This window comes from Xiphophorus couchianus, chromosome 20 (genome assembly GCF_001444195.1).
Source record: "Xiphophorus couchianus chromosome 20, X_couchianus-1.0, whole genome shotgun sequence".
In the NCBI taxonomy this organism is placed as follows: domain Eukaryota; kingdom Metazoa; phylum Chordata; class Actinopteri; order Cyprinodontiformes; family Poeciliidae; genus Xiphophorus; species Xiphophorus couchianus.
In genome coordinates this window covers 21,517,057-21,544,647 of record NC_040247.1, presented here as the reverse complement: position 1 = coordinate 21,544,647, position 27,591 = coordinate 21,517,057, and the positions used below count along the sequence as shown (strand labels likewise).

Genomic DNA, 27,591 nt, shown 5'->3' with positions numbered 1-27,591 from the left:
TTGCTCCAGACTTTGACTGGACCTTTTTCTAACACACAGTCAGGCTTTGATCTAAGCCAGGGGTTGGCCACTTTTACTGCTTTTATACAACCCAAAGCCATTTTTGCCCTCTACCCAGCTAAATAAAGTTAATTATGGCACTAATATTTCATGGCAACTTATGAGTTTTTGTAAAATATTTGTTCTAATGTTTAAAGAACTACCATTGTATTTTTTTATTTTATTTTTTTTTACATTGAAATAAATAAAATAAGCTAACTTTTGCTAATAACAGAGTTGATACTTATTATTTTATGGGATGTTTATATTTGTGGAAAATTAAGTTAATAAAAATGCAGATATTTTCCAAACTAATAGCAAGAACAATAGATTTAAAAACATAATAATACTGACACTTTTAGTATTAGTTGTAGAATTTCAATATAGTTATTCCATAAATTGCTAAGACCTTCATTTGTTATACATGTTTTTAAAAAACACTTGTTAGTTCTTTATTATTTTTTGCCAAAGCCATCAGCTTTCAGAGCTACTGGCAATAGATCCATGACTGAAACCATTTAAACTCGGTCTGTATTTGGTCCTTTGTCCTGCTGGACTGTGAATCTCCACCCCAGTACAGTTGGTACATGACATGTTTAAGGCTTCAGATATTATTTAATAAGATAACACTTCTATATCCCTAACAAAATGGGATAAAATTCAAAAGATATGAACACTTTGTGAAGCACGACAGCATTATTTTCTCTTTTTCATCGAGGCTCTAAGTTACTGGCGCTTCTCACCTGCATATGTCACTGCATGTTGAACAGAAAAGTCACAGTCAATTACAGTTTTTATGAGGTGGAAAGTTACCACAACAGCCCAAAAGGCAATGACTGATGTCTGTCTCCTTTTCGATCTACAAAGCCACATTAAATTAGCAATTATTAAACAGCTCTATTAGTGCTGCATGCAGTTAATGGATGGAAAACAACCAGACTAAAGCAAAGAAAGCATCCTCCATAAGCAACCTGATACACATATGCCTGGTGTCTGGTCTAAAGAGTGAAAATGTTTCTCATCCTCTCTTGTTTTTTTTTTATTTATATACATGCATGATACATTATATAGAGGTTAAAATGAAAGCTAGCACCCACAGCATGAGTCACAGTGCTTAAAGGGAAGGTGATGACAGAGGGCTCTTCCATGCACAGTGAATTATCACTGCAAACATTATGTGAAGGAGATACCACACACTTACAAACAATTAAAGGCAAGCACGTTTTTAACCAAAATGGTCTCTTGCAGAGCATGCTATATATAGTTAGCCATGGATGAGTGCAGCCTGTTTTTAATGCACTGCTTCCAGGCAAATTTAAGGATGCTTGAATTGAGAATGAAACAAACACACAAGAAATTCCAGGCATTAGCTAATTTCTGCTGCCTCCAAAAGCTTGTTTTTGTTTTTTTCATTTATGTGAGCGACAAAATGAATAAATGTTGGTCTGGGATTTAAAAAAAATCTATTTAGTAAGATGAAAATATTTTCATTTTAAGTGAATTGTAGTCACAGTGAAATTAAATTCTGTGGGCAAGAGGTTAAATTAAATTCTTCATCTTAGTGCTGCTGCTTGTGGCATTGTTTAATTGTCAGTAATCGTTGGCAAGTGGCCAAGTAAAAGCACATCCATTTCCAAGCTTTAGGGGGGAAAAAAAGGAAGGAAAAAACTGTTTGGGTTATTGTTGCAAATTCACTGCTGAACTCCTTGAAGCACAAGCTGGCAATCATCAGAGTGGAGAATGTATTTTATTAAACCATGTGAGAAGGGTATATCACATTTTTGCAATACCCTGAAAGAGTGAGCGCAGGTCTAGCACCCAGGGCTCCGTTCCAGGCAGAGACAAATCAAAAACCACACAACAGTGGAAGAAGCCTGTCACAGGGGCAGGGTTGATTTAATGCTAACGCTTGCCTAAGATTGTTTTACCTCTACTTACCCACCTCCTGTTTTAAAGGCCCCAGGTCTGTTGTCTGTGTTAAATCGGAGATTGTATACGATTTGTACATCTGTAATTTGGTGCTTGTCTTTGGCAGTTTCTTTTTTAGGTTTGAGATGGGTTAAATATTCATGACTTCAGCATGGGTGGCTCCAAGTTTTTTTTCATAAACAACAAACAAATGACATGAAATCTTTACTTGGCACAAGCAAACAGAATTCTGAATTGATTTTCTTTTTTTATAAAGAGACAGGAGTCCACACAATCTTCTGGAGTTAACTAGATTTGTTTGTTTCTACTGAAATGGAGCTATTGTGAGACATTTGTAGACAGAGCACACATACTGAACAGCATTTCTCAACTGCCTGCTTCTGCTGTCTACATATTGAACAGATCCGTCCTCTCACCAAGAGGAAAAGTCATCTGCAGGACCAAAGTATTTAGAAAGCTAGAAAATTCCTGAAGAAATTTAACCGGGGCCTGCCAAAGTGTGCCCGTCGGTTTGGACCCAGAGTTCTGATGCTAAAAATTCGCATCAATGCTAAAGAAAGCTGCAATGTAATCAATAGCATGAGAATAATCACAAGAATGTTGACTAACATGGACTTGCATCATTCAGTATGTTAAAATAAGTGCATCAGCTAAAATTTGCCAAAATGCTAATGTTAGCATGATTGCTGTGAGTAGCATGTGGGATATCACTAGCATGTTGTCTTACACTGACATTCAGTATCCTAAACATGGCTAATAAGTAAGAAAAATAGCTCCAAGCTTATTTTAGGGAAAAGGCTAATGCTAATGAGCTAATGAGAGACAGAATTCTATCTGTTTGAAGCAGTCACTTTTTCAGAAAAAAGCAGTCCAAACAACTCCTTCCTGTTCAGGAACCGTAAGGCGGATCCAAAGACCACTTGAAGCATATGAGAGGGCTATTTCTCGTCTCCGGTAGTATTCATATCTGTAGCTCTCTCTGTACTAACCTGAGAGAAAAAGAGGACAAAGGCCTGAGAGTAATATTCAGGCTTTTATTTTGAAATTTTCTGTAAGCTTTATTTTAAAGGGCTACACAAATGTTATGAGTAACAGTGTTTGGGTTAAATCAGTTACATACAGCCCATAGCAGCAAGTAGTTCTAAATGCCAGCTCAGTCCTCCTCTGTTTTAACTGAGTCTTCCGCCATAGTTAGAACTACAGTGAATTGGTGAAAGTGGTGAAAGACTGAGGCAAAATGTGGAACATATAGGTAATGATGAAAGTAGGGTTTTTTGTGAATTTGGATGTTTCACAAAATATTATTCATTCTTGCTACTTGTTTTCACCTCCTGTCATGCATTATGTCCTTCCATTATTCTTTCTGTTCTTTTCACTTTACTCCCTTCTTTCTTTCCTTCTCCATTTCTTTCTTTCTTTCTTTCTCATGTGTTTCCTCTCTACCTCGCTTGTGTCTTTACCTTCTTCATTCTTACTTTTTTCCTTTTTTATCTATATTTCCTTAGTTCTTACCTCCATCCTTTTTTGTGTCAATCATTCCTTTTGCCTTTGTGTCCTCCTATGCGTCCATCCTTTATTTTATATTCTGTGTGTTCTTACTATCTCCCTTTCTTTTGTCCTGTCCTGCTTTCTAAGTTTGGTGTATCCTCCCTCACATAATTTGATTTCCTTCCTTGCTTCCTTTCTTCCTTCTTTCCTTCCTTCCTTCCTTCCTTGTGTCAAACCTCTGATTCCTCCTTGTGTTCTTCCTTCTTTTCTTCCCTCTCTCTGTCTGTCACTCTTTAGGACATTCCTCCCTTCCTTCCTTGTGTCCTTCCCTATTTCCTAGCTTTTCCATGCACCAAATCTAAAACATGACCACTGAAGAAGCATTTTTGTAGTTTAAAATTAGCCAAAAGAAATGAAAACTCTCGAAATGTGAGTCCTGAAAAGCATGGGGTTTTACATTTAAAACTATGCAGGAACACTGACTCCCATTCTTAGGTGACTGAGGAGGAGACAAACCTAAAGATCGCCACAGAGACCCATCTTTCAAATTTATTCATTAAACTCCCAAATGCTCCCCTTAACGAATGTAATTAGAATATGGTAATGAGAGAGGGCTGAACCGGGGAGTGTTATAATACACTTAGCCGCGCAGAGGCAGAGGAAACAGAGCAAAGGAGTTAGAGCAAAGAGAAATGGAGAGGCTGACTGACAGGGTGCCAATTTATGTCTCGTTGTAAACAAGTATTTATGCCAATGAGAGGTGGCACACACTTTCTTTCACTCCCCCCTCTCTGTCTCGTATCTGTGGCTCGCCGTCTCTCCTTAGCATGCAAACCTCCTCAATCACAAAAACATCAACAATCGCAGAGCAGAGATAAGTCTCGGAGGGTGGAATGACTCACGGTGAGCTGAGGCGGGGGTTAACGCAACCACTGGAGACTCCTTCACTGAGACACCTTCCCCTCACCACCTTACCTCTCTCTGTCTTCTCCCACCTCCCGCCGGCAGAAACTCACATTCTTCAATACAAACCTGAACGTGTGTGTGGCACACACCTTCTTCCAGTTAACTTTGCTGGAGTTTTTGAGGACTCTGACAGGTTTCATCCATTACGCCCTAGCGCAGCGGGGGATCCCAGCATTGTGTTTGACACCACACACCTGTTGGCGTCTTTGATGTGCCCCCCCGCCCGTCTCCTCCCACCAAGAGAGAGGAGGGGGGGCCGTCTCCTGAAATGCAAATCCGAGTCAAGAGGAAGAAGAGGACAGGTACAGGCGCGCAAGAAAAGGAAGTCTTTAGAAAAATGCGATTGATGTTTCCCCCTGGTGAATTGAGGCCAGCGCTTCCTTGCTCTCAAGTCTCCACTGAAAGAGTTTGTGCTACTTTCCGTGCACTTTGAGGGTGTATCTTTGTGTTGCCACCTTCACCGCGTTGACCTGTGTAAATTAGCAGATGAGAGGCGCGAAAAAGGGGGAGGGAAGGGGAAGTAAAATGGTCAAACCATAAGGAGAACAAGTGAAAGTGAGTTAATTTTTATGAAAAGTATTCACCCATGTAGGCACCAGGCTCCACATTGAATCAAACTTTAAGGCTCTCTTGACCTGAGTGCATAAAGTAGTTCATGACTCCTAATACCTAACAGTCTGAAAGAAGGAACAAAATAGGGCAGAGAGATCAAATGTCAGCGTTTAGCAAATGAGCTGCTATTATGAAGAATTAAAAGACTGCTTTACTAGTTTCAAAACTGGGGTGCTCTCTTACCCGTGAAACCGACTGGACTTGCACTGCATGAAGTTCCTTCAGTACTGTCAGTGGATTGGTTCCTGGGTAAAACCCTGCAAAGACAGTTGTTGTTTTGGCCAAGTGATAACTGCGAGTGGCAGGTGTTGGTTCTGGCTCAGGTCCAGTGGTGTTTTGGTGATTGAAGAATGAAGGAAGGAAGAATGTTTCACAGGAAGCCACCAAATGACCCAGTACACAAGGTGGATGATTTTTTTATTTTTTTATTTTTTTATTTCACACAGCCAAGTATAAAAATGGACCTTTGGCAGCATAGCTACAAAAATATTGACCATAAATGAATCTTGAACAGTCCTTTGTAACCTGGTCTGTCAGTGCATCTTGTTGGGTTTGATGGGTCCTTAAATGAACTTCCTACTAAAGCTCCTCGGCAACGGCAAGTTGACTGATCAGCAAATATCAGGCAAGCTTGAAGTATCATGAGAGATACGTCACTTAAAACTGGCACTATCACAGGATTAAAACAAGCAAAAAACCTTTGTGAGAGACCTATTCTGAAAGCAGAGTGCTTTTTGAAATAGAAAAATGTAGGCTGGGTACAATGCAAGCAAGACTATTTATTGTAACAGAATCTCAAGGTTAATCGGACCTCTCCCCAGCTGGAGAAATAATTTTGCTGGTTCTCTCTGAATGAGCCCAAATTTATGCTCCTTAGCTATCTGTGTTTCCTGTAAAAAAAAAAATAAAGGACTGTTTAGCCAATCAGAGTCAGACTTGGGGTAACCAGAGGATATGGATGTAACCTTAGCCAGTAAAGCAGTTGAATTGCAAGTGTTTTTCACTGTCTGTAGAGACAGAGACCAAAAACGTCCACAATTGCTTCTGTAACCAAAATACTCCCCCATTTGTTTTCACATTTACCGTTTCAAACATATAAACATCCCAGTGAATAAATCACATTGTGATGTTTTGCATCGTTATCAGCAGTTACAAGCGATTATTCAATCGATTAGCCTGACAAGGTCATGAAAATATTCATATTAGAATGTGGGATACGGCTTACAGTAGATCAGGAAGGGCATTTTGAAGTGACCCTTGAGTTGTCAAAGTCGGTGTGCTCACTTTTACCATGGTGTACATGAACACATCTTAGTCACCTCTGTTCCTGTCATGTTATGTACCTGTGTGTCTAATCGTGTGTGACAAAGATGAATGTGATCCTCGTCTCTTTCTTAACTAGGCGACAGAGACTCGTCACCGCTGAAGGTCAGACGCTAGCTACCCTCTGCTGATGGGGCAGCATTTAGCACATGTGTCTCTGTGAGCAGTCTCTGTGTTTGTCCATGTCGACAGACCAAAAAGGGGAAACAGACAAAACCCAGACAAGTGATGATGTTATTTGTTTTATTGCAACCGACAACTTCCTACACTAGTAATCCATTTGTGTTTGTGAGCAGATGTCTCTTACGGCCGTGTTTGAGTGCATGTATGTTGCTTTGAGAGTGATGAGGTGTTGATATGATAAACACAAGGCGAGCTCGAGAGGAATTCTGATCAGGGGCTTTGCAACAGTTGTTATGGAAACAGCGTTAAGCAGTTGTATTAGGCAGCAGAGGTAATATAAGGGCTCTTGAAAGTCACACAGCAGGGAGCAAGGCAGTTTGGGAGTACACTACAAGCTACACTTTATTTCTCATAGTTTACAATGGACTTGATAAAATGTTGTGCGGCTTTAACAGAGCAAAACGATCCCATCATTATTCATTGTTCTCTCTGTTGAGAGCTACATGGCGTAATTAGTATGGTTAAAGACACACAGTACAACACTCAGTATTGATCTGGTATACAATAAAACGTCTTGGTTTTTAAAGTGTAGTATAGTCTGTTTGAACCACGATATTCATTTTATGGAGAATCTGACTTCCAATTCAAAACATTTAAGAGTAATGGACCTTAAAATAGAACAGTAACTTGGACAGTTTGGGGTGTTTCACTAACCCTGACCAAAACGTAATGAAATGTTTGGACAGTTTGTAATTTAGTAATTCAAGCTCTATTTCCGAATGTGTTGCCACAATATTAGAATGCTTAAGACGCAAAGAAATATGTTGTTTTCAGTTTATATTGCTGATAGTTGTCAGGCTGGAAAACCGTGCTGATGTTTCAGCTTGTAACAGAAAAAACCCTTTGTCTTATCCAAATTTTATCACAGCTCTCATCTGAGTTTGGGTCTAGACTTTGACTGGGCCATTTTACCACATTAATCTAGCTTGATGTTAATGATTCTGTTGTAACTCTGGCTTTTGCTTTGCTGATGTTTTTTACAAGCCATTGTTTTCCATATTTGGCCTGTATTCATCTTCATCAATCTTTGGTTGAACTCTGATGTGCTTCCTTGTTTTTACTGAAGAAAAGCATAATGCTGCCATGTCCAGGTTTCACAGTGGAAATGGTGAGTTGAGGATTTTCTGGTGCAGTCTTTGCAGTTAGGGCAAATATAAAATGTTTGTCTCATTTGACCAGAGCACCCTCTGTCACTTGTTTTCTTTGACCCTTACTAAACTTTAAACAGGACTTCTCATGGTTTTCTTCCAACAATGGCTTTCTTCCATATAGCCCAGATTTGTAGAGTGAATGACTAATCGTTTTTTGGTTTTCATGAGGCTGTGTGTTTAGTGATGTCCTTCAACAAATCTCGAAGACATGCAAAGACTCTGGTGGACCTTTAACTAGGAGACCTCTGAAGGTTATTGGCCCCTCTGGATGTTATTTAGGATTACCATCAGAGTAAAAGTGGCTAAATCCAAATACACTTTTTACATTGTTATTGTCCTTCCACTTCACAATTATACATCGCTTTACACCAGTCTATCATTTAAAAAAAGTAAAAGATTAAAATCTGTCTAAATGCAAGACTGGATCAGAATAAACACCACAGGGAAATCCACAAAATAATAATAACAACAATGAAGGCATATAGGATGGCAGCGTTGTAGACATTGCCTGTCATTATGAAACATCAGCAGGGACACTGTGGAAAGGAGAAACCCAGCGGAGGTGCTATTGGAGCACATCACCGCATCAGCAGACCTCTCTTGGTCTTAATGCTAATGCAGTTCTTCAACCCCCCCCCCAAACACACGCACACGCACACACACCCACACACACACACATGCATGCGGGACTTGCAAAGCCCAAGAGGAGAGGCAGGTATGGATTGTGTAGTTAGAAAGGACACTTCAGTTTGTTACCTCCTGTTCTGCCAAAATAAACCGTTCAATGCCAAATGATTTCTGTTGTGAGCCAGCGGCGGCTTTCATTTGAGGCACTTCGAATGGATGTGACAGTTCCAGTTTGAAGACAGCTCTGTTTTCCCCAGATCTCTGTCGGGGTGATGCTCATCATTAGGCTTCAAACGTGCACACAGCTCCCTCTCTATATGCATATAGATATATAAATACGAGCCTATGGCCAGACCCTGGTAAGTGACTATCCCTGGGAGAAGTTCCTGGATGGGACTGTCGGGTGTGTAGGTGAACCTATAAAGTCCCTTTCCCAGTGGAAACCTCCCCAAGGCATTGTAAATGTGTTTGTATGTACACACGCGCGTCTTTGTGGCTGCCTTTCTGTACATGCCACCAGTTTCTCAGAGGGAGATGGTCTCAGTGAAGCGTGAGTGGGAGGCTGATTTCCCCAACTGCAGTGCTTGCTCCAATCTAACTTCCCACTCATGCTCCCTGCTTTGTTAGATATTTCTTAAGTAACTCTCTTTTACGCTTTCACATGCACAGCAGCCAGCAGAAATGGGTGTGTGTTGGGTGGGGAAAGTGTGTGCATCTGAGCGCCTGTCGTAATGTATTGGTAATGTATTGCTGCACACAGACATGCAGAACGTCTGGGTTTCTCGAGCAGATCCCTGGAGAACGATGTCTTTCCCTGCCCATGTGCCGGTTCACAGCCAACACACACGCACCCATGCACACGCATGCACACGCACCTTCACTCACAGTATTCCTGTAGGGTCAGCGTGTCACCAGGCATGCTCACAGTGCTCCATCACTTCCTTCCACTGGGACAATAACTGTGACTTCCTGAGGATCGACCTTCACCAACTCACTTCTGTCACTCTTCACATGGGCATGTGTGTGTGCGCTGCCAGGGGGAGTGAGCAGCAGCAGCAGCAGTGTGTGCTTGTGCGTGTGTGTGTGTGTGGGTGTGTTGCACAGTGTGTGTCGGGCTGCCTTTTTCAGCTGACTCCTCTGTTTCTGGTTTTTTAATGGCTCTTATGGGGCAGGCCTTTAATTGTAAGTCTCTCTCTTTCCCTCTCTCTGTCTTAATCCTCCCATCCTTCTGTCCACCCCACCTCCTCCAGCGCCTCCTCTCCTCCCCCCTCTCTCCTCTCTGCTCCCGCCTCCCGCTGGCTGACAGTCACTAGGGGAGCCCGAGTGCCTGGCCAGAGCCGTGGAGGCTGTATAGGATATTGACTTGCTGCGGAGTGGTTTGGGAGGAGGAGAGGTGGCTGCCTGTCACAGCTAATGAATAGATGCATAAATGAATGAGGCACTCCTTGTGTGCTAATGTGTGTGGGGGTGTGTGTGTCATTATGCCAACCTATGTCTACAGAGTCTCACCAAAGTAATCTCACCACTGGACTTTTTCACATGTTGTAACATTACAAGCAAACACTAAAGTGCTTTTCAGGGATTTTACACAAAGTCAGACATAACTGTGAGTTTCAGAAGAAGGTTGTGTGATTTAAGCCAATTCACTCTGGATGTGTGTTTAGGGTGACCTCCGCCCCATCAGCCTGAAGTGTTTTGCTGCCTCTAACAAGTTTTCTTAAAGGTTGGCCCTGTATTTATCTTCATCCATCTTCTCATCAACTCTGGCCAGCTTCCCCGTCCCTGCTGCAGTTTCCCTGTGGTTCACCTTGAAGATTTTGTTTACAAGGTGTTGAACACCGTCAGTTTCCTGCCACACAACGTGTTTTTGGAAGCATGTCAAAGAAGTTTAATTTGGGTCTTTTTTGTCTAGAGCACTGCCACCCTCCACATGTTTGGTTTTTCTCCCTCAAAGTCCGTGACAAACAAATGTCTTTTTCCGAATAATCAATTAATCATCAGAATAATTAGCAGAAGAATCAATTAGTAAAATAATCTTTTGTTGCACCCCTAACCAAACCCAGTTTTAAACTTCACCAAAAGTTTATCCTTTGGTCTTTATAATGATGTTTGTTCACTACTATTCTCTAACACACTTGAGGCCTTACACTCAGTGAGACTCTTATTATTTATAGGGTTTGTTCCAGAGGAAGTTGTTTGCATTAGATTTTTATTTTGGGGTGTCATATTAAAAGTGGCAATTCAAATTAATCCATCTGTCCTTTCTCTTCCACATTTTAGTTCTCCAACAGTTTGTCTTGGTCCAACACATTGATCCAAATAATATATGTTGAAGTTTGAGGTAAGACTTGGCGATAAATCGATTTTTTTCAGTTAATTACATATCTTTTTGTTTTTTAAGATTTAATTTTTGGAAAATCAGACTTTTTTCACAAAGCATTCCTTAGATTTCCATAGTTCAGAGTGAATTACCATCTTTGTGACAAACACGTTTTACAGCTTCTGTTTATTTCGACTTTAAATTCAGATCAATTCACAGAATGATAGAAATAAAAGACAGTTTTTAACATATTTTCTATTTATTTTTTCAGGGGGAAAAAAAAAGGTGGTGAAAAGATTTTATCTTTAAGTCATATGCCCCAGCCCTGTAGTGGTTGGTAAATTGCAAATGTGAAAAAGTTCAAGCAGCGTGTTTGCTTCTTTGTATTCATGTACAGATTCTGTCCTCTGAGCCTTTTATTTACCTTGTACAGATACATTCTCAAGCCAGATATTGATAATTATAAAGGGTGCGATAGCAGTCTCTCCCACACCCACACACGTATATATAAATACCGATATAAATTCAGAACGAGCCAGTGGGGGGGTTTGGAAGTGAGGATCAAACTGAGGATACAAAAAACTCCTATCCAGTTAAGTGTCAGCAGCCTCTAGCTGCTCTGTATTTGCCCCTCTCACCTCCTTCCCCCTCCACATCTCAAATCTTTTGTCATATCGGTGTCGAGCCGGGGAGCTCTCATGCCAAACTGGGACACACACACACACACACACACACACACCCCAAGACACAGAGGATAAGAGAGAAAGAAAGTCTAGAGAGGAGACTGTTGATCTGAGGGGGCAGATGAAGGAGTGCTGGAGTGTTGATGTCGTCCTCACTATTGCTTTGTGCCACATTTCAAAAGCTGATTGCCTTAAGAGGATAATTTACATTTCATAGTCTTTCCCAACAAGTGGGTGAGATGGGAGTCGATGATAGTCGGATAGAGAGTGATGTTTGAAGGAGGAAACCAGAGGTGAGAAAGTTCAGCGAGCAAAGAGAAAAGGCGGAGTTGCATGAGGAACTAAAAAGTGTGAGGTACAAACAACAATTGCTTTTGGATGCATTTCTTTATGTCTGTGTTTGCGCGCGCGTGGGTGTGTGTGTGTGTGTGTTTGGATGTTTTGTTTTTTTCCCGCTCTCGGTAAAATGCACCTGTATGATTCGAGTTTTCCTTTTCCTTGTTGGATTCACATGAGATAGAAGAGAAGAACTGTGAAGAGGAAAGATGAGGAAATGAGATGAGAGCAGGAGGAATTAAGAGTGGAGTTTGGAAGAGGCTTTATCTGAATGGCAAACTGCAAAGTGCAAGAAAACTTTTCCTATCAGCGTACTCTCTGAGCAGGTTTATAGGCCTGCACCCCCTGTGTATGTGAATATATGTGTGTGTGTGTGTGTTCATATAGTGCGAGTATGTGTATTTAGGAGATAGCTTTTCCTCCCCAGTGGAGGAGGCAAAGTGAAGTGTGATTGGTTGCTGGCCCTGGGGGTCTGTCCTCTGTATCTGCCTCCTCACTGGCTGCTCTGTGACCAATCAAGTGGCCAAACCTCACCTTGGCAATCAGATAGTGACACTCTCTCTGTGGGCATCAGCAGGTCATCTGGAAATACTTGTTATGTGTTATCTCCCCGTGACACACACACACACACACACACACCCCATCTGCCGGGGATGTACACACACCAATATAACCTCTCTGTCTTTCTCTGTGTGTCTAGGAGATTGCTGCATATCTCATCACTTTTGAGAAACACGATGAGTGGCTGACGACATCGCCAAAAACCAGGTGAGCAGAGAACAGACGATAATTTATACACACCTGCAGCTGTGTTTTTTTTAACCCTGTATTTGCATTAAATAACATAATGTATTCTACAAACAAGGGCTGTTCCTCACACAGAACCGAGTCACTTCAGATCAGGTGTTTGCAAACGCAGAGTCCAATACTTTTTTAAAGTTAGTAAAATCAAATCCTTGTTATTAGTATTACATTGCATGCTTTAGTATTGAGTATTGTCAAATTTAACTTACACTCCAGAGGTGCTGTTTCTGTTTTTCCTGATGGGGACAAATATTTCGTCCATACGGAGTTTCAGCAGGACAGTTTTGTTGTCAGGGACCCAGCAGTGAAGCACAAGGACAAATCTGTTATTGCTTTCCAGAGGATATGTGTTTGGACAAATTAATTAAACACAGAATATTTCAGATATTTCAAAAATTTAGAAAAGCAACCAAAAGAAAATGGTCAACTAAAACAAACACAACGAATAACAAACAGAACTGACCTCTAACAATAAACACAGGACAATACATATGCAAAGGCTAGTCTACAAGAAACGAGGGATGGAAGTGTAGGGGAGGAAAATTAGACAAATAACAATGAATAAAACAAGAGAACTGATTAAAACCAACAAGTAATAAGTACAACACAGATGTTAAAATCTAATAAAAAACAAAACACAAAGCTGTTTCCATTCACTAGGAGTTAGAGCTAGAAGTTGCTAGCTTTTCCAGAGTTAAGTCCCATGCTTCCAGCCGCCTGGTCTACTTCCTGGTGTTGCATCATAAAAAGCCCTCTCCCTACACAGTTCTTTAAAATCTCAGGAAAGGTTCTCAGGAAAGTCAATGATCTAAACAAAAGTAAGAGCTGTTTGCCAAATGTGTGCATCCATAGTAACAAACTATTAGTATTACAGAAAAAGGTTAATTAAAATCAAATATACTGGTATGAAGGAGGACATAATGAAATAAATGCTGACATTAAAAAACGGCTGAAGGAATTTCCACCTCATGTTGTCTCTGACTCAAAACATGAAGTTACTAGTCTTCAGTGAGCTCACGTTGTGACCGTGTTGATGACATTTCAACGCAGAGCATTTTGCTAAGGGCTCTAGATCACACAGGTTTGTGCAAGTTTCAATAAATTTAAGCTAAGACTTGCTTAAAATAACTAAGACAATCTAAAAATGTACTTTATTTATTTATTTATTTATTTATTTATTTATTTATTTATTTATTTACCACAATAGCTGAAGCAGATATAATATCCCCTTATCCATTTAAGTTACTGATTTTTAGCTCACAATGGGAAATTCCCTGCTACTTCTTAAAAGAAATTCCCGCTTTGCGGACCAAAAATGTAATTTTGATGTGAATACAATGTGCTAATGCGTCAGAAAAAGTTCTGCTTGGCAAAGTCTATGTGTTAGTGTTGACAAATCCTATGGTTGTGCACGCCTGTCAAACCATCTCAAAGGTTTCTTGTCTCCATCATCTTGCAGTCGGACAGTGGAAATTGAAGAAGTTTCTAACAGTGTGGCTCACAGGTTCAGTCTATGAGGTCACAAGGGACCCCAGAGAAAATACTCAGCAATAATATGAGTTGTATTCTAACATTAGTGTAAGACTCATGAGTCATCCGTCAGGGAGAAACTAAAAAACAGTGGTTGTTTGTTAAGAGAAACATTTCTGCTAATCCCCAGTTTATGGAAATCAAAAATATCCCAAAAAAAAAAAAAAAAAACAGACACAAAAGGACATGTTTAATCTGACTGAGAAAGTGTTATAATGGTATGGGCTTATGTCATGCTTGGACATGAATTCATTTTGCATTGCAACAAATGAAAAATACAGTCTCAGGATATTCTGAGTTACACAACAAAAAGCACCAGACTGTAAAAGTTAAACAACACGTTCATTTATCAGTATGACTTAGCCAAAGTCCCAGGCTTTATCAAAAATTAAAAAACAATTTTTGCATTTATTTGAAAAAGCTGAGGTTCAACACAGTTGTTCTGTGAAGAGAAATTGGTTAAAATCACTGTCTACTGATGAACTGGTCTTAAGGTACATATTTCTGCAGAGACTGAAGAGAATTCATGTACAGTACATTATGAAAAATAATTTCTGTGGCTGAGTCATACATTATACTTTAGTTTTTGTTTGGAGTTGCATTATCATGACTAGTCTTTTTTAAAAGAAAGAAAAATGTTTTTTGTACATATGAACAATGCATAATAGAACATTTTTAAGGATTTACAAACTTTCCAAGTCTCACGGTTCAAACTCGGTATCACTCAGTCAGTCAATGACTCACTGTGGTTTAATCTCAATGAGTAAGTGCCTGTGTTTGATTAAAACATTAGTAATGTACGTCAACTGTCTCCCGCCTCCATCCTGCTAGCAGCCCACTCCACATGTAGAGAACACTCCAGAACATGAGCGGACTGTAAAGCTCCTAGTCAGCTGGAAATGGAGTATTAATGAATGTAAATGTATTAGGATAAGTGATGTATAATTCAGGCAAAGAAGGGTGAGAGGGGGATTTTAAAGGGAGGAGCAGCATGTGTATAAAAGATGGGACGCGAACAGGGATTCACGTGCCAGGACTGAATATTCATTGATCTGAGGGAACCATAAGTGGTGCTTTTCCTAGAAAGGAGAGCCAAGAAGGAGAACTGCAAGAAAGGCGAGACAGAATAAAAGACTCGGGGAAAAGGGCAAGTTGAATTATTGATGAATCACCTTATTGACATTTACTTTAGTTAATACAGATGTACTGTAGGTATATACTGTGAGCAAAAGAGAATAAAAGATGAAAGAGGTGAAACAGAAGAAGGATTAAAAAAAAGCAAAGAAGAAAAAAGTGAAGTGAAGCAAGTGAATCAGTCACCTTTTGCCCCCCATGTCTGATTACTGACACTGTTGAAAGACTGAGGTGATATCTGTGCGCTCTTATTGTGTCAGCCTAAGGACTCCTGTCAGGAGCGGCCGGGGGGCCACCAGCACGGTTTATGTTGTGGATGGATTTCTCATTGATTGGCTGTGCTGCCGTGCAGCCTCAGCCTCCCAGCAGCTGCAGCTGCAGCGGCAGCAGTTATATTGGTGTTATTGAGCAGCAGTTAGATATAATCCCATTTACACATGACACGAGGCACGATTAGAACAGATTACACCTAATCCCATCAGATGGAAAGGAGCTCAGCTCACGGAGCCACTGACATTTACATGACTGCAATTTTTTTTTTGCAGGGCTTTTGCCGGGGGAACAATGTGAAGATCACAATCAATGACCTTGATTTCTCCCGTCACTGAACTGTTTCATGGGTTCAAAGTTGTGAGAGTTGCCTTCTCCTTTTTATGCGCTCCTCCTTGTCTCCTCCCTTACTGGACTCGCTCACACACCCACTCTGCCTCTTCATCTTGCTGCCGTTTTCTTTTCTTTTTTTTTCTCCCCACCATCTCCTCCTCCTTTCCTTCCCTGTTTTTGCTCTGCTACACCGTGGAACAGCTGAAAAGCTTTTTATATCCCACACATCACAGCCTAGTTACAATCAATAGCATTTATGTCTGCCTGAATCACAAGGTTCGCGAGGTACACGCATGGGCAACCGTCCCCGAGCGCGCTCCCCCGTCCACATGCGAAACACGCACGCGTCTGTCGCCCACACACAAGCACGCGTTTGATCTCATCCATCTTCTCCGTAACATAATTAGAATCAGCAGCTCTCAGATGACTCACGCTGCTCGAGACGGAGACTATACTTGGCTTTGATCGGAGGGTGGGGGTCTCCACTCCACTAAGAAACTGGCAGGCTCGCCCCCAAAACAGAACAGATTTAAGGTGTCAGAGAAAATCAGCTCACAGTAAATTCAATTTCGCTACACACGGCCTTCTGAGTACGCCGCTATCATCTCAGTCCATATAGATGTGTCGACATGAAATTCGGAGAGGAGAGGAGAAAGGAAAGGCTGGGGTAGCACCAGGAGGAACAGATGAGATGAAAAGAACTGGAGACGAGAACTGGGGGACCGTAGGAGTAACAAAAAAAAAAAAATTAAATGAGGAGATGCGATAAGAGGGATGAGGACTGGAGGCTGATTGAGAAGCGAAGCACAGAGGGGATGGAGGAAATGTGTATCTTCTCAGCCGACTGCCGTTAGGCGGGCATTTCTGACTCTTTAGTTCCAAACATATTCAACTTTTTCACATTTTCTCATGTTAACACAGGAACTTCACTGTAACTTATTGGGGTTTTATGTGATTGACCAAGAGATTGTAGGACATTATTTTGAAGTGGATGGAAAATAATATAGTTTACAAATCATTTGCATTTCTATGATCCCCCTTCACTCGGATTCTCCTGAATAAAGTCCAGTGCCACAAATTGCCCTCAGAAATCACCTTAATAGTAAATGTGGATCACTTGTTGTGTGGAATATATCCTCAGCATGAATGCAGTTGATTTGTGAAGGTCTCAGAGAATATTACTGAGCAAACAGCTTCATGAAGAGCAAAAGAGCTTTTTGGAAGTTTAAAGCAGAGTATTATTCTCCTTCGGCTTCACCTTTATGCACTTCTTTGTGTTGGTCTATTTCATAAAACTCCATTAAAATACACTAAAGTATGTGGTCATAACAAAATGTGAAAGGGTTTAAGGGGTATAAATGCTTTTGCAAGGCTCTGTGTTTTAGTTTATTGATTGTTAACTAGTCTGTTTTCCCCTCCTGGTGTCACAAGATAAGGCAGAGAGGCACTTTTCCTCCTTTGGCACACTCACACAATCTATCTCTTTCACACACAAACACCCCCCCTCCCACCCCCAAACCACACACACACCTGTCCCTAATGTTTTAAAGGGTAATGATTGATTGCCGAGCAGCAGGTTTGACATTGAGCCCAAAGAAGACACAGCAGCAGACCCTGCTATGTCTGATATCACTATTATACCTCTGTCTTTGTTCATGTATGATTCCTGGTGTGTGTCTTTGCGACTGTGTGTGTTCATCCCACCAGGTGTGTATACAGAAAGGCAGCTTGGAGGCCAATGTTCTTGCTGTGCCAGTAAATCACCCTACTAAAATATTAACATGTTGGAGCACAGGGCTATTTATGTGAAGGGGGAGGGCGGGCACGTGAAACTCGCCAAGAGTAGCGCTGACGTCACCGTGCAAAATGCTGTGTGAGATCAAGAACGCATAAAAATGACTGTAATTTCTTCCTCCTGTCCTGCTGCAGGCCTCAGAATGGCTCTATGATCCTCTACAACCGTAAAAAGGTGAAGTACAGGAAAGATGGCTACTGCTGGAAGAAGAGGAAAGACGGGAAGACCACCCGAGAGGATCATATGAAGCTTAAAGTCCAGGGGGTAGAGGTAAGAGGCTGCAGTGGAAAAACAAGTCGATGATGGTGTTTGCTGCTTCGCTGCCAACCTCGTCCTTAACTTACTCTTCTTGATTTAGAGGAGACACATACATGCAACTCAAACGAACACGCAAAATAAGCCGCCGCTTAGTCTACAGACCAATTTGTGGCCTGAAAGTGAGTGGTACCCCTCTTTCTTCTCCTCCCAACCCAACTCCTTCCAGCTCCGGTCCCTGTCTCCCTTCCTCTCTCTTTGTGAAGGATAAGAGTGTGTTTGGCCTCAGGCCAGGAATGATGTCAATGCCTCCTTCAGCAGAACAGAGAGGGGTATCGATCCAGTCTCAAGGCAGCGTCTCTGCATGCATGCGTGTGTGTGTGTGTGTGGGGGGGTGTGAGTGCGTGTGTTTGAGTCACATCAGCCAGCTCAGAAATTGATTATTCAGCAGGAATGTATCAGGAGGTGAGAGGAGTGAGCATGCATGTGTCAGAAACAGAAAGAATGAGGTGGAGAGGAGAGCAAAGGAGAAACTGTGATGAGGCACACGGATGCTTACTGGGGACTCAGTGGTTCATGCATTAAAAGTGAACAAGAAACAGCTCGAAGAAGGCACATCAAGATAGGCTAAGATTAAAGATGTCGCAATTATTTACATTCTAACACTCCGTCTTATATCTCCGTGCACTTGAACATCCACAAACAAATATGGTCACAGAGAAAAGAGTTTCTCTCCCTGGCACTTGGTCAGTAATTGTTTGTGTCACTCCTTCCCAGGACCCCTCAAGCGAGCAAGTAAGCAGCGTGTAGAGCAGGGAATGAGAATGAGGGAACGAGCAGAGCGGCAAGATGAGCAGAGGGAAAGAAGAAGGATGGGGAGAGGCAGGAAGCATTAGAGAAAAACATAACCCTGGATGGAAAGCCTCCTCATATCGAATGGAAATATATGGAAATGCACTTTGCCTTTGGCAAAACACACTTTAGAAAGAGAGCGGGCTACTTCTGAGAAGGGAAAAACAGCAGCAAAACATGAGTGTGTATGAGCATGAATGAAAAAGAAAACAAAACAAGCTTGAAGTGTAAATTACATACTGCCTGATTGAATGTATTTACATTGGCAGCAATTTTGTTTTTAATAAAAGCCGTTTCATACGTTTGCATGTATGCTCGGGTGTGGGTGTCTTGGTTTCTGCTCACAATGGGGAGGTGATGACCTTGATGGAAGGCTTTTCTGCTTTCACTTCATCCTTCATCCGTTACACATTACAACACTCTTTTTCACCAAGGCCAGGTGTTGGACATGAAAGAATCTTTTTGATTTCACAAAAAAAAAAAAAAAATTATTTTGCACAAAATTGTGTAAAATTCTGAAGAAACTAATTTTTATGTGACTTTCGGCTATTCGTCTTGTTCAGAAATGTTTTTTCCAGCTCACAAAATATGCCGGGGTGGCACAGGTGTAGAGCACAACAAATACGAGGAGGCCTTAGTCCTCGACGCGGCCATCGTAGGTTAGATTCCCGGCATGATGACCTTAGTTGCATTTCTTCCCCCCCTTTCATTACCCACTTTCCTGTCTAACTAGGCTTAGTCCCCCAAAACATTTTTAGAGTTTACTTCTTTTTTTGATGTAAACCACATGATCTGAGTAAGACTGACTTAAATGTAATTTTACACACACTTAACGAATTCAAATTAAAATAATCTTAATATATTGAGTTGGATAAACTTAGTAAATTGAGTTGGATAGACATAACTTGAGTTGGTTAAGCCTGATAAATTAAGTTGGTTTTGAAACTTTCAAAACTTTTGAAGGTTGGTTCAACCAACTTAACTGAATTGCTGGTGGTGCTGCTCAGGCATTGACGAAGCAGTGATACCATTACAGCAGCCATTGATGCTTTTGACAGTGTGGGCAGGTGCTGAGAAGATAAAATCAGCATCTCTATATAACTTATCAGCAGAAGGAAACTTGAAGTGCTCCATTCTCCACTTCCTTGTAGACAAATGTGTTACCTCCTTGATTGCTTGGAGATCTAGTTCTCAAACTGCTCAACAAAATACCCACATGTGTTTACTTCAAATGATACTGATTGAAAGCTTTGTTTTTCAGACTTTGTAAGCTAATGTCAAAGACACATATGTCCTTTGTTACAACCCCAACTACTTTTGTAGATTGTACTGCATGCTGGGGTGAGTTGCAACAATAATACAGAAAAAGCAAAAATAGCCACTAATTCACAAGTATATTTGAGGGAAAAGAATGACTGAGAACAATGTCTGTCACTCTTTAAGCCAGAACATAACGCAAACACTGCCTCTGTTGAGTTTATGTCTGTGTGAGAGAAAGAGAGTACATGAAGAAACCTATTCCACAAACAAACATATTGGTCTGAAAGAAACCATCAATGACAAAAGTTTTTATTGTCCATGCTGTTTATAATTTCTCTAGTTATGGATATTAACGCCACTGATGTGGGTCAGTTCTGTCTAAAACAATACTCACAATCTGTTAATATGTTGTATTTATGGATGAAGGCATCAAGTGTTTGGGTGACCAGTTACTCAAGGATTTAGACATTAGTGCCGGACATTAGTGATTAGACAAATTATTTTAGCTGTAACTGTGTAAGTGCCAAACAAATGTTGCCTTTTGTCAAACAAATTACTTTTTTACCTGTGTAGCATTTTTTCCTCATTAACACACCAGCTTTAAACCTGACGTCTACCATGGTGGGCCAGGGAGAGAGCAACTAAAAGACTCACAAAACTTCTATCTGTTTCCTAAATGGTGGAACTGATGTTGTTACAACTCTCCTTGTATTAGAATCATCTCCACCACCTATGCAATAACGCTTTTTTCTTCCACTTAATTTTCCATTAAGATGCTTGCATGCTTTAGCAATTACCAATTGTGGCCTCCCCAATGACTGTCTGCTAGACAATCGTCAAGTCAGCAGACTTTCCCATTACTGTGTAACATGGTAATATCATTACATGTCTGTTTTAAAAATACTATTTATTTATTAGTGTAGTACTGTAGCTTTCTGAGGAACTCAGGTTTTATTTGCTGGACCCCCAGCAGTCAAAATTACCAGGATTATATGTTTTAAATACACCAATCTGTGTGTCATTTTTAATGCAATTATGGGAATGCATAAATTTTTCTGTGGTATTCTAATTGACCAAGTTGCGCCTATATTTGGTCATGTTTACACTCTGTAGTGTTCTTATAAGTGTCTTTTGTTCGCTCAGTGTTTCTTGCAGTCTCCACATATTCCCCTTTTCTAACAACTAGTAAACTAAAAACTTTTGAAGTTTTTATTAATTCCAAATGTCCTGTTTTGCAAAGGCTGTGAGTTTCTTTGTTTCTGGTGCTGTTATTGCCCACGTCAGATTGATGGTTTTTTAGAAAAGACATTAGGGAAAAAAACACATACAGCATGTTTGCAATTTACTTTCAGCACCACAATCAATACAACCTAAGTGGGTATAACCTAAGTTCTCCTCTCCTGTTCTCTCCTTCCCTGTCCTCTCCTTCTCCACTCCCTTTTTTGCAATTTTTCTTTGTCCGGCTTCCTTCCTTTTTCTTGTCTTGTTCACCATTGCGATCTCCTCTCCTCTGCTGTCCTCTCCTATCCTCTCTCCAGTGTCTGTATGGCTGCTACGTCCACTCCTCCATCATCCCCACCTTCCATCGTAGATGCTATTGGCTGCTGCAGGTAAGCTCTCCGCCCTTTTCCCACTATGCCTCTCTCGTATACAGCACCAGTCATATGTCTACATATACTAATTTTGACAAGGAATACTACTTTAATTTTGGGCTTTAATAATAATACCTTTGAACTGTTCTGTTTTCAGGGAGGAGTGTTGATATAATACATACAGTATCTTCAGAGGCAATCTAAACTTAAGAACTGATGAGCAAAACACTATTGTTTGGACGAATTTCCCTCCCCAAGTTGTACCTTCACGCACACTTTTTTATTTTAGCCAACAACAAACCTCTGGCTTAATTTTAGCTGGATATTTTTAATTGATCACTATTCCTGGTAGAACTGATAGAGCTCATTTTAGTTTTTCTGATTTCCAGGCATGAATTTTGAATTTAAGAAGAGTCCATAAATTTTAAATATTGTTGAGCTTAGGGCTTTCCAGAAACTGACTCATCTAATCCACACAGCTGTAGTGTGTTATTTTCCTCTTGGTACATCCAGAGCCAGCTTTTGATACAGGCAACATGGGCAGTTGCCCAGGGTGATATTATAAGTTGAACACCCAGGGTGTTATTCATGCACAAGCCACTTCTGAACTACCCTTAGTTCCCATTAGATCAAAAGAAACTGGTGAAGGTGTTCAACAACGGTGCCATAGTTCACAATTTTGAATTATGCTTAATAGGCAGGTCTGTGCCTGAGTAGCACAAAATACACAGCAAATAAGCTGTCATTCTGATAAGTAGAACTAACCAAAACTATGCATTTTGCTAATGGACAAATAAACAAATATTTAAATATGTATAACAAGTGCAATGTGTTTATCTGTGCTTTTATATACTGCAGAATTTTCGCCCCGTGTGAATTAGAGAAAATCCACAATAAATTCTAGCTTTTGCACATTATACTACTTTGTAAAACATCACACTAATTTGTTGTAATCAAACTACCCTGGAAAAAAGGTGGTGGGAAAAAAAAGAATCATTGAAAGCCCAAAATCAACATTAGGTTGTATGTAAACTTCTGACCAGCGCTGTATTAACACCGGCAAAATTCTTAATGAATTCATAAGGCGTCGACACACACAGCGAACATTATTTTTAACTATTTTAGGTTTTATTTTACAAAGTAGAACACAAGCTTTCACTTGTTAGATCATCAAACAGGTGAAACTGAGCTAAACCATAAAGCAGCGATAAAAGTCCTCCCCTTTCAAATTAATGAGGCAGACTCAGGCTGCTGAAAATAATACTCCAGGACTGGGCTGATAGTAAAAATTTATGTTGTTTGGCTTGCTGGTGTCCTACCTACGAATATAGACCACTATGGAATACACTGCTCATATAGGTCTCGAGAAAATGTCACACTGGGTGCAGGGCGGTAAAAATAATTTTTACAGGAGCTGACTGTGACTTCCTGAGAACAGTGTGTTATCTAACCCTGACTCTCAATGCTCGCATCAGGGACTCAGGCGCTGCTCTCTGTGCGGTCCTTTCTAAGAAAATGTCCTGGAGCTACAAACTACACACACAACATGCCTTCTGCTTAAAACGCACACCCACACACACACCTTGACAGGTGTCTATTGTGTATAAAAGCATGTTGCTTTTCATAAAGATGTTGGACTCACTCTACTGCTCATGTGAATGGCAACAAAGAGCAGCTGTTGTGTGCATATGTGCTCTCTTTCTCTCTCTCTCTCACACGCACACACACCCACACACACAGGTCTTTTGCTCTGCTAATTCAAGAAACAGCCACCTCATCATCTTCACATGACATATTGCATAATGACTCCCGGACACGTCTGGGTCCACTTAAACTCCCCCACTTTTCATTTCTCACAGCTAATTTCAACTGAAATATGCCATTGCATATTTAAAATATGGACAAGCATACACAGCTATGTAGTTCTGATCAGATTTTTTTTTTGCACAATTTTTCACATAAAATCTACATGGAAATATCAGCTATCTCAGTAAATTGAAATATTACGCCCCGATCCACTATATGTTCTTTTTCAGCATGCTCCACTAGTTGGAATCTTGCCATCTTGAAAATGGGAAGGGAAATTTGACTTGCTTTATCTGTAATGTGCCATTTTCTGCTCTTTGCACAGATATCAAAACACATCAGTGAACATGATTATAAATCAGTCCATGAACAGTGTTGCACCGCAGAGCGCTGAGCAGCAGCGGCCCAGTGTGCTACCCCTCTCTTGGAGAGAAAAGTGTTCCACCTCAGCAGGTCCACCCCCTAACCTGAGTCTGTCTACTGAATCTTTCATCATGAAAAAAAGTCTCTGTCTCTCAGGCTCTCTCTTTCTCACACACACACACACACACGCACACACACACACACACACCAGCACACGCGTGCACACGAGCGAACTTGTTGAATCATTCATAGGGTAGAAATTCCATAGGTCTGTTGGTGACCTGCAGTATAGTGAGAGCTGCTCTCCCTCTGTTTCTCTTGTTCAGTTTTTCCACATATATCCTGTATCGAGCTCACACACACACACACCCACACACCCACACGTGGAGACACTGCAGCGTTAGAGAGAGAGTGATGAGTGGGCTCGAGCTGTTAAATCTTTTATGGGCAGGTGAGAGAATCTTATCTGACACGCTACGTCTGACCTCCTCCCTGTCCTCTACTTTCTCTTTCACTTTCCCACCCAGTTAACCTCCTCCCCTGCCCTTCTTTCCTGTTTGTGAATATATATATATATTTCATTCCTGCCCTCTGTGCGCTTTTAAAGGCCCATCACTGAATTAATGAATGGATGTCATTTTACAATAACAGCGTGTGCATGTCGATGTTTGTGTGCTACAGAACCCAGACATCGTGCTGGTGCACTACCTGAATGTGCCGGCAGTGGATGACAGCGGGAAGCCGTGCGGTCCGGTCCTCTGCTCCATCAACACGGACAGGAAAGAGTGGGCCAAGTGGAGCAAAGAGGAGCTCATTGGACAGCTCAAACCTATGTGTGAGTTTCCTTAACTTGAGCACAAACCCTCTCATGAGTCACGTAAGGGCAGATTGTGCAGCTGTTTGACTGTCCCAGACTGACATCACTAATTTAAGCTTTTATGTTAAACATTGTCATGATGGCTAATGTTGTCAGTATATTCTGTGTTTTCATACAGGACATTGAAAATTATTCATACCCCTTGAGGGCTTGACATTTTGTCACATAATGAGTGCAGACTTGGATGGATTTTACTGGTATTTTGTGTGATAAACCAACACAAATTAGTGCATAACTAATTTGCACTAATTTGCAAATTAGTTACAAATTAACTAATTTGTAACTAACATATGGTTTTGAAATTTCGTACAAATGAAAGTTTAAAAGGACTGATGTGTTTTAGTATTCAGCAGTACTGAGTCCCTATTTTGCAGAACATCCTTCTACTGCAATAACAACTGCAAATCTTTTGGTGAACATCTCTGGAGACAAAAGGTTTTCCACATTCTTCTGTGCTAAATGGTTTAAGCTTTGTTCTGACAGCATGGAGGGTGTCTATGAACATCGGTTTTCAAGTCTTACCACCAGTTCCCAGTTAATTAACCATTTATAATTTTATTCCCATTCACAATTGAACTACTGAAGGCTTTAAGCACATGTTCCAAACTTAATGTTTAGAGACACTTACAGGTCTGGGGGGGATTTGTTGTATGTGTTTCTGTATGGATTCATTTTTCTTTTATAGATTATTGGAAAATGACAACCTGTTTTGGAAAAATATGTTCCCATGTGATACTCTGTTTTTATTCATTTGTGTTATTGTCATTCTTGTACAGCACTTTGGTGCAGTTTTATGCCTGTTTTTAAAGTGCTATATAAATAAATTTGACATTGACATTGACATGTGGATGCGGCTTAAGTCCTCTAGCATATCAGAGGCGTTTTCAAAATGTTGTGGGAAAAGTGTGGGAATGGCCCTTCGCTGCTGCAACATGATTTTCCAGTAGACAAAGCAAATCAGCGATGAGCAAGTTTAGTGTGGAAGAGGTTTACTGGATTCCTGACCTCAGCCCAAAGGAACAGCTTTGGATGAATTAAAGCAGACACACTACAAACCACACATTCTCAACCAACGTCAGTGTCTGACCTCAGAAATGTGCTTCAGAAAACAATGTTTAAACCTTATGGAAAGTTTGAAAGAGTTGAGGGTGCTATAGTTGAAGCAAAAAGAGGGCCAACATCACACAGTGAAATTTATATTTTAAAAATGGGCTGCCACTCTCTCACACTGGCTGACAAGTTAAATGAGTCAGTCTAGTAGAGCAAAAAAAATAATATATTAGATTATATTCTTTATTATTTCAAGTAGGAAATGTATTTGTCACAGTAGCATTAACTAATCTAAAGTTTAAAACATCATGATTTAGAAGTACAGTACATAAAATATAAAAAAATTACAATAAAAAATTATTAGAAGCAACAATAAGCACCAATTAGTGTACTAATTGGTGCTTATTTAAATTAATTACATAAGAACAGTAGAAAACAATGTGAATAGTTCTGCAAATGACTAAATTATTTACAGGATGGAGTGCAGGAGATTGTAAAATATGCATAATTTAACCTTCTTCTATAAATGGTTTGTGATAATCATTCATGTATGTGTTTGTATATGTGAAACAGCTATATAACAGCCATGTATTAATTGGTAAACATTTATCATCTGAATGTTAAAACATTTAATGTGGTGATTAAATACCCTGAAGTGAATGACTCATTGAAGCAGATGCCTTTGCTTGCAGCATGCAATAAACATTTAAACTATCTTAGCAAAAAAAAGTTACTTTCTTGTGTCTATTATGAACTTTTCTAAACTCAAGTCTCATTTTAATATCGAGGTCAATGAAAAGGCACTTGCTTAGGAAAATCATATACTACACACAGCAATGCTACCCACTATGCTGCTGCATACATGGTAGTTATAGGGGGTAGTTACTTATATATTAATATATTATATTTGTAGCTGTTGTCGGTAAATAAAATTGACATGGTTAAAATTAGTCAAATCTGAAGATTTTATGATTTTGATAAATTTATTTATTTTTTGCATGCAAAAATATGTATGATTCATTCATTTATACTTAGGTGTTTCGTTCAGTTTCATCCTTATCTGCACAAATTGACGGTTATCAATTAAAAGCAATTTACTAAATAATAATTTATTGCATTCCCAGTTTTACAGTGAGGTTTGACGTCTTTTCAGTACCAAAATTTGAAAATGGTCTTTTTATTTGACGCTAAACAGTTTTGTCGATAATTAAATCATCCAGCTGCTTATAAAAGTACAGACGGCACCATTAGTTGATTTCATTAATCAATTAGCTGACGGCCAGGAAATTATTGGCCACTATATAGCTGATCACTTGATTAATTTTTCATTTAATATTCACACCTCTACCTTCACATGTTGCTGCTTTGAGTTTCTTATACTTTTGTCAGTTTAATTTAGTATCGCAAAGCTTGTAAAATTGAGCTATTGGCAAAAAATAAAAATCTTTTTCCTGTAGTGATTTGTTTCAGTTAGATTAATCCGTGGTTAATATTAGATAGACTTCCAGAATACTTGTAATTTAGCCAGGTTTTACCACATGTAGTAAGTCGCTGGTTGCTGCAGCTATCAGAGTCATGCTGCCACCTAGAGGCAGACACAAACTGCAACCATGAAACGGAGAAATTTATAGCAAACCGGCAAGCATGGCTAAAATATAAAGCATTTCATATTCATGAAACAGCGTGAAGGACTAGATAATTTCAGTATCCTCACTGACACACCCATAACCACACACCATTATGTAAGTCAATCTATTTTGTTGATGTGGTCTAGAAAGGTAGTTTGAGATGAGCCCGAACCTGTGTGTCTTGTTGATGCAAGTACTACTTCATGTGCTAATTGTCCACAGAGCCTTCTGCTTTCTCGAGTCCCTTTGCCTGTGTCTTGTGGTTGTTGATGATGAGTGGGAGGTGTTACCTCTGAAATTAAAACTGCAAAACGCTGGGAATGTAAATGAAAACATGTGGTTTGCATATTAGATGTTTAATTTCCCGGAAAAGAGCAACAAGTAC

The 27,591-nt window shown here is 40.2% G+C and overlaps 1 protein-coding gene across 4 annotated transcripts in view; it reads left to right on the top strand.

Annotated features, from left to right (window-relative positions):
* The window catches only part of LOC114136273 (calmodulin-binding transcription activator 1-like), a 78,662-nt gene that overhangs the window by 26,860 nt on the left and 24,211 nt on the right, over positions 1 to 27,591 (top strand). For all 4 annotated transcript variants that reach the window (XM_028004163.1, XM_028004165.1, XM_028004162.1 and 1 more), the window contains exons 4-7: positions 12,358 to 12,425; positions 17,658 to 17,793; positions 21,429 to 21,500; positions 24,333 to 24,486. In XM_028004163.1, the coding sequence (XP_027859964.1) occupies positions 12,358 to 12,425; positions 17,658 to 17,793; positions 21,429 to 21,500; positions 24,333 to 24,486 (430 nt within the window). The remainder of the gene's footprint in view (positions 1 to 12,357; positions 12,426 to 17,657; positions 17,794 to 21,428; positions 21,501 to 24,332; positions 24,487 to 27,591) is intronic.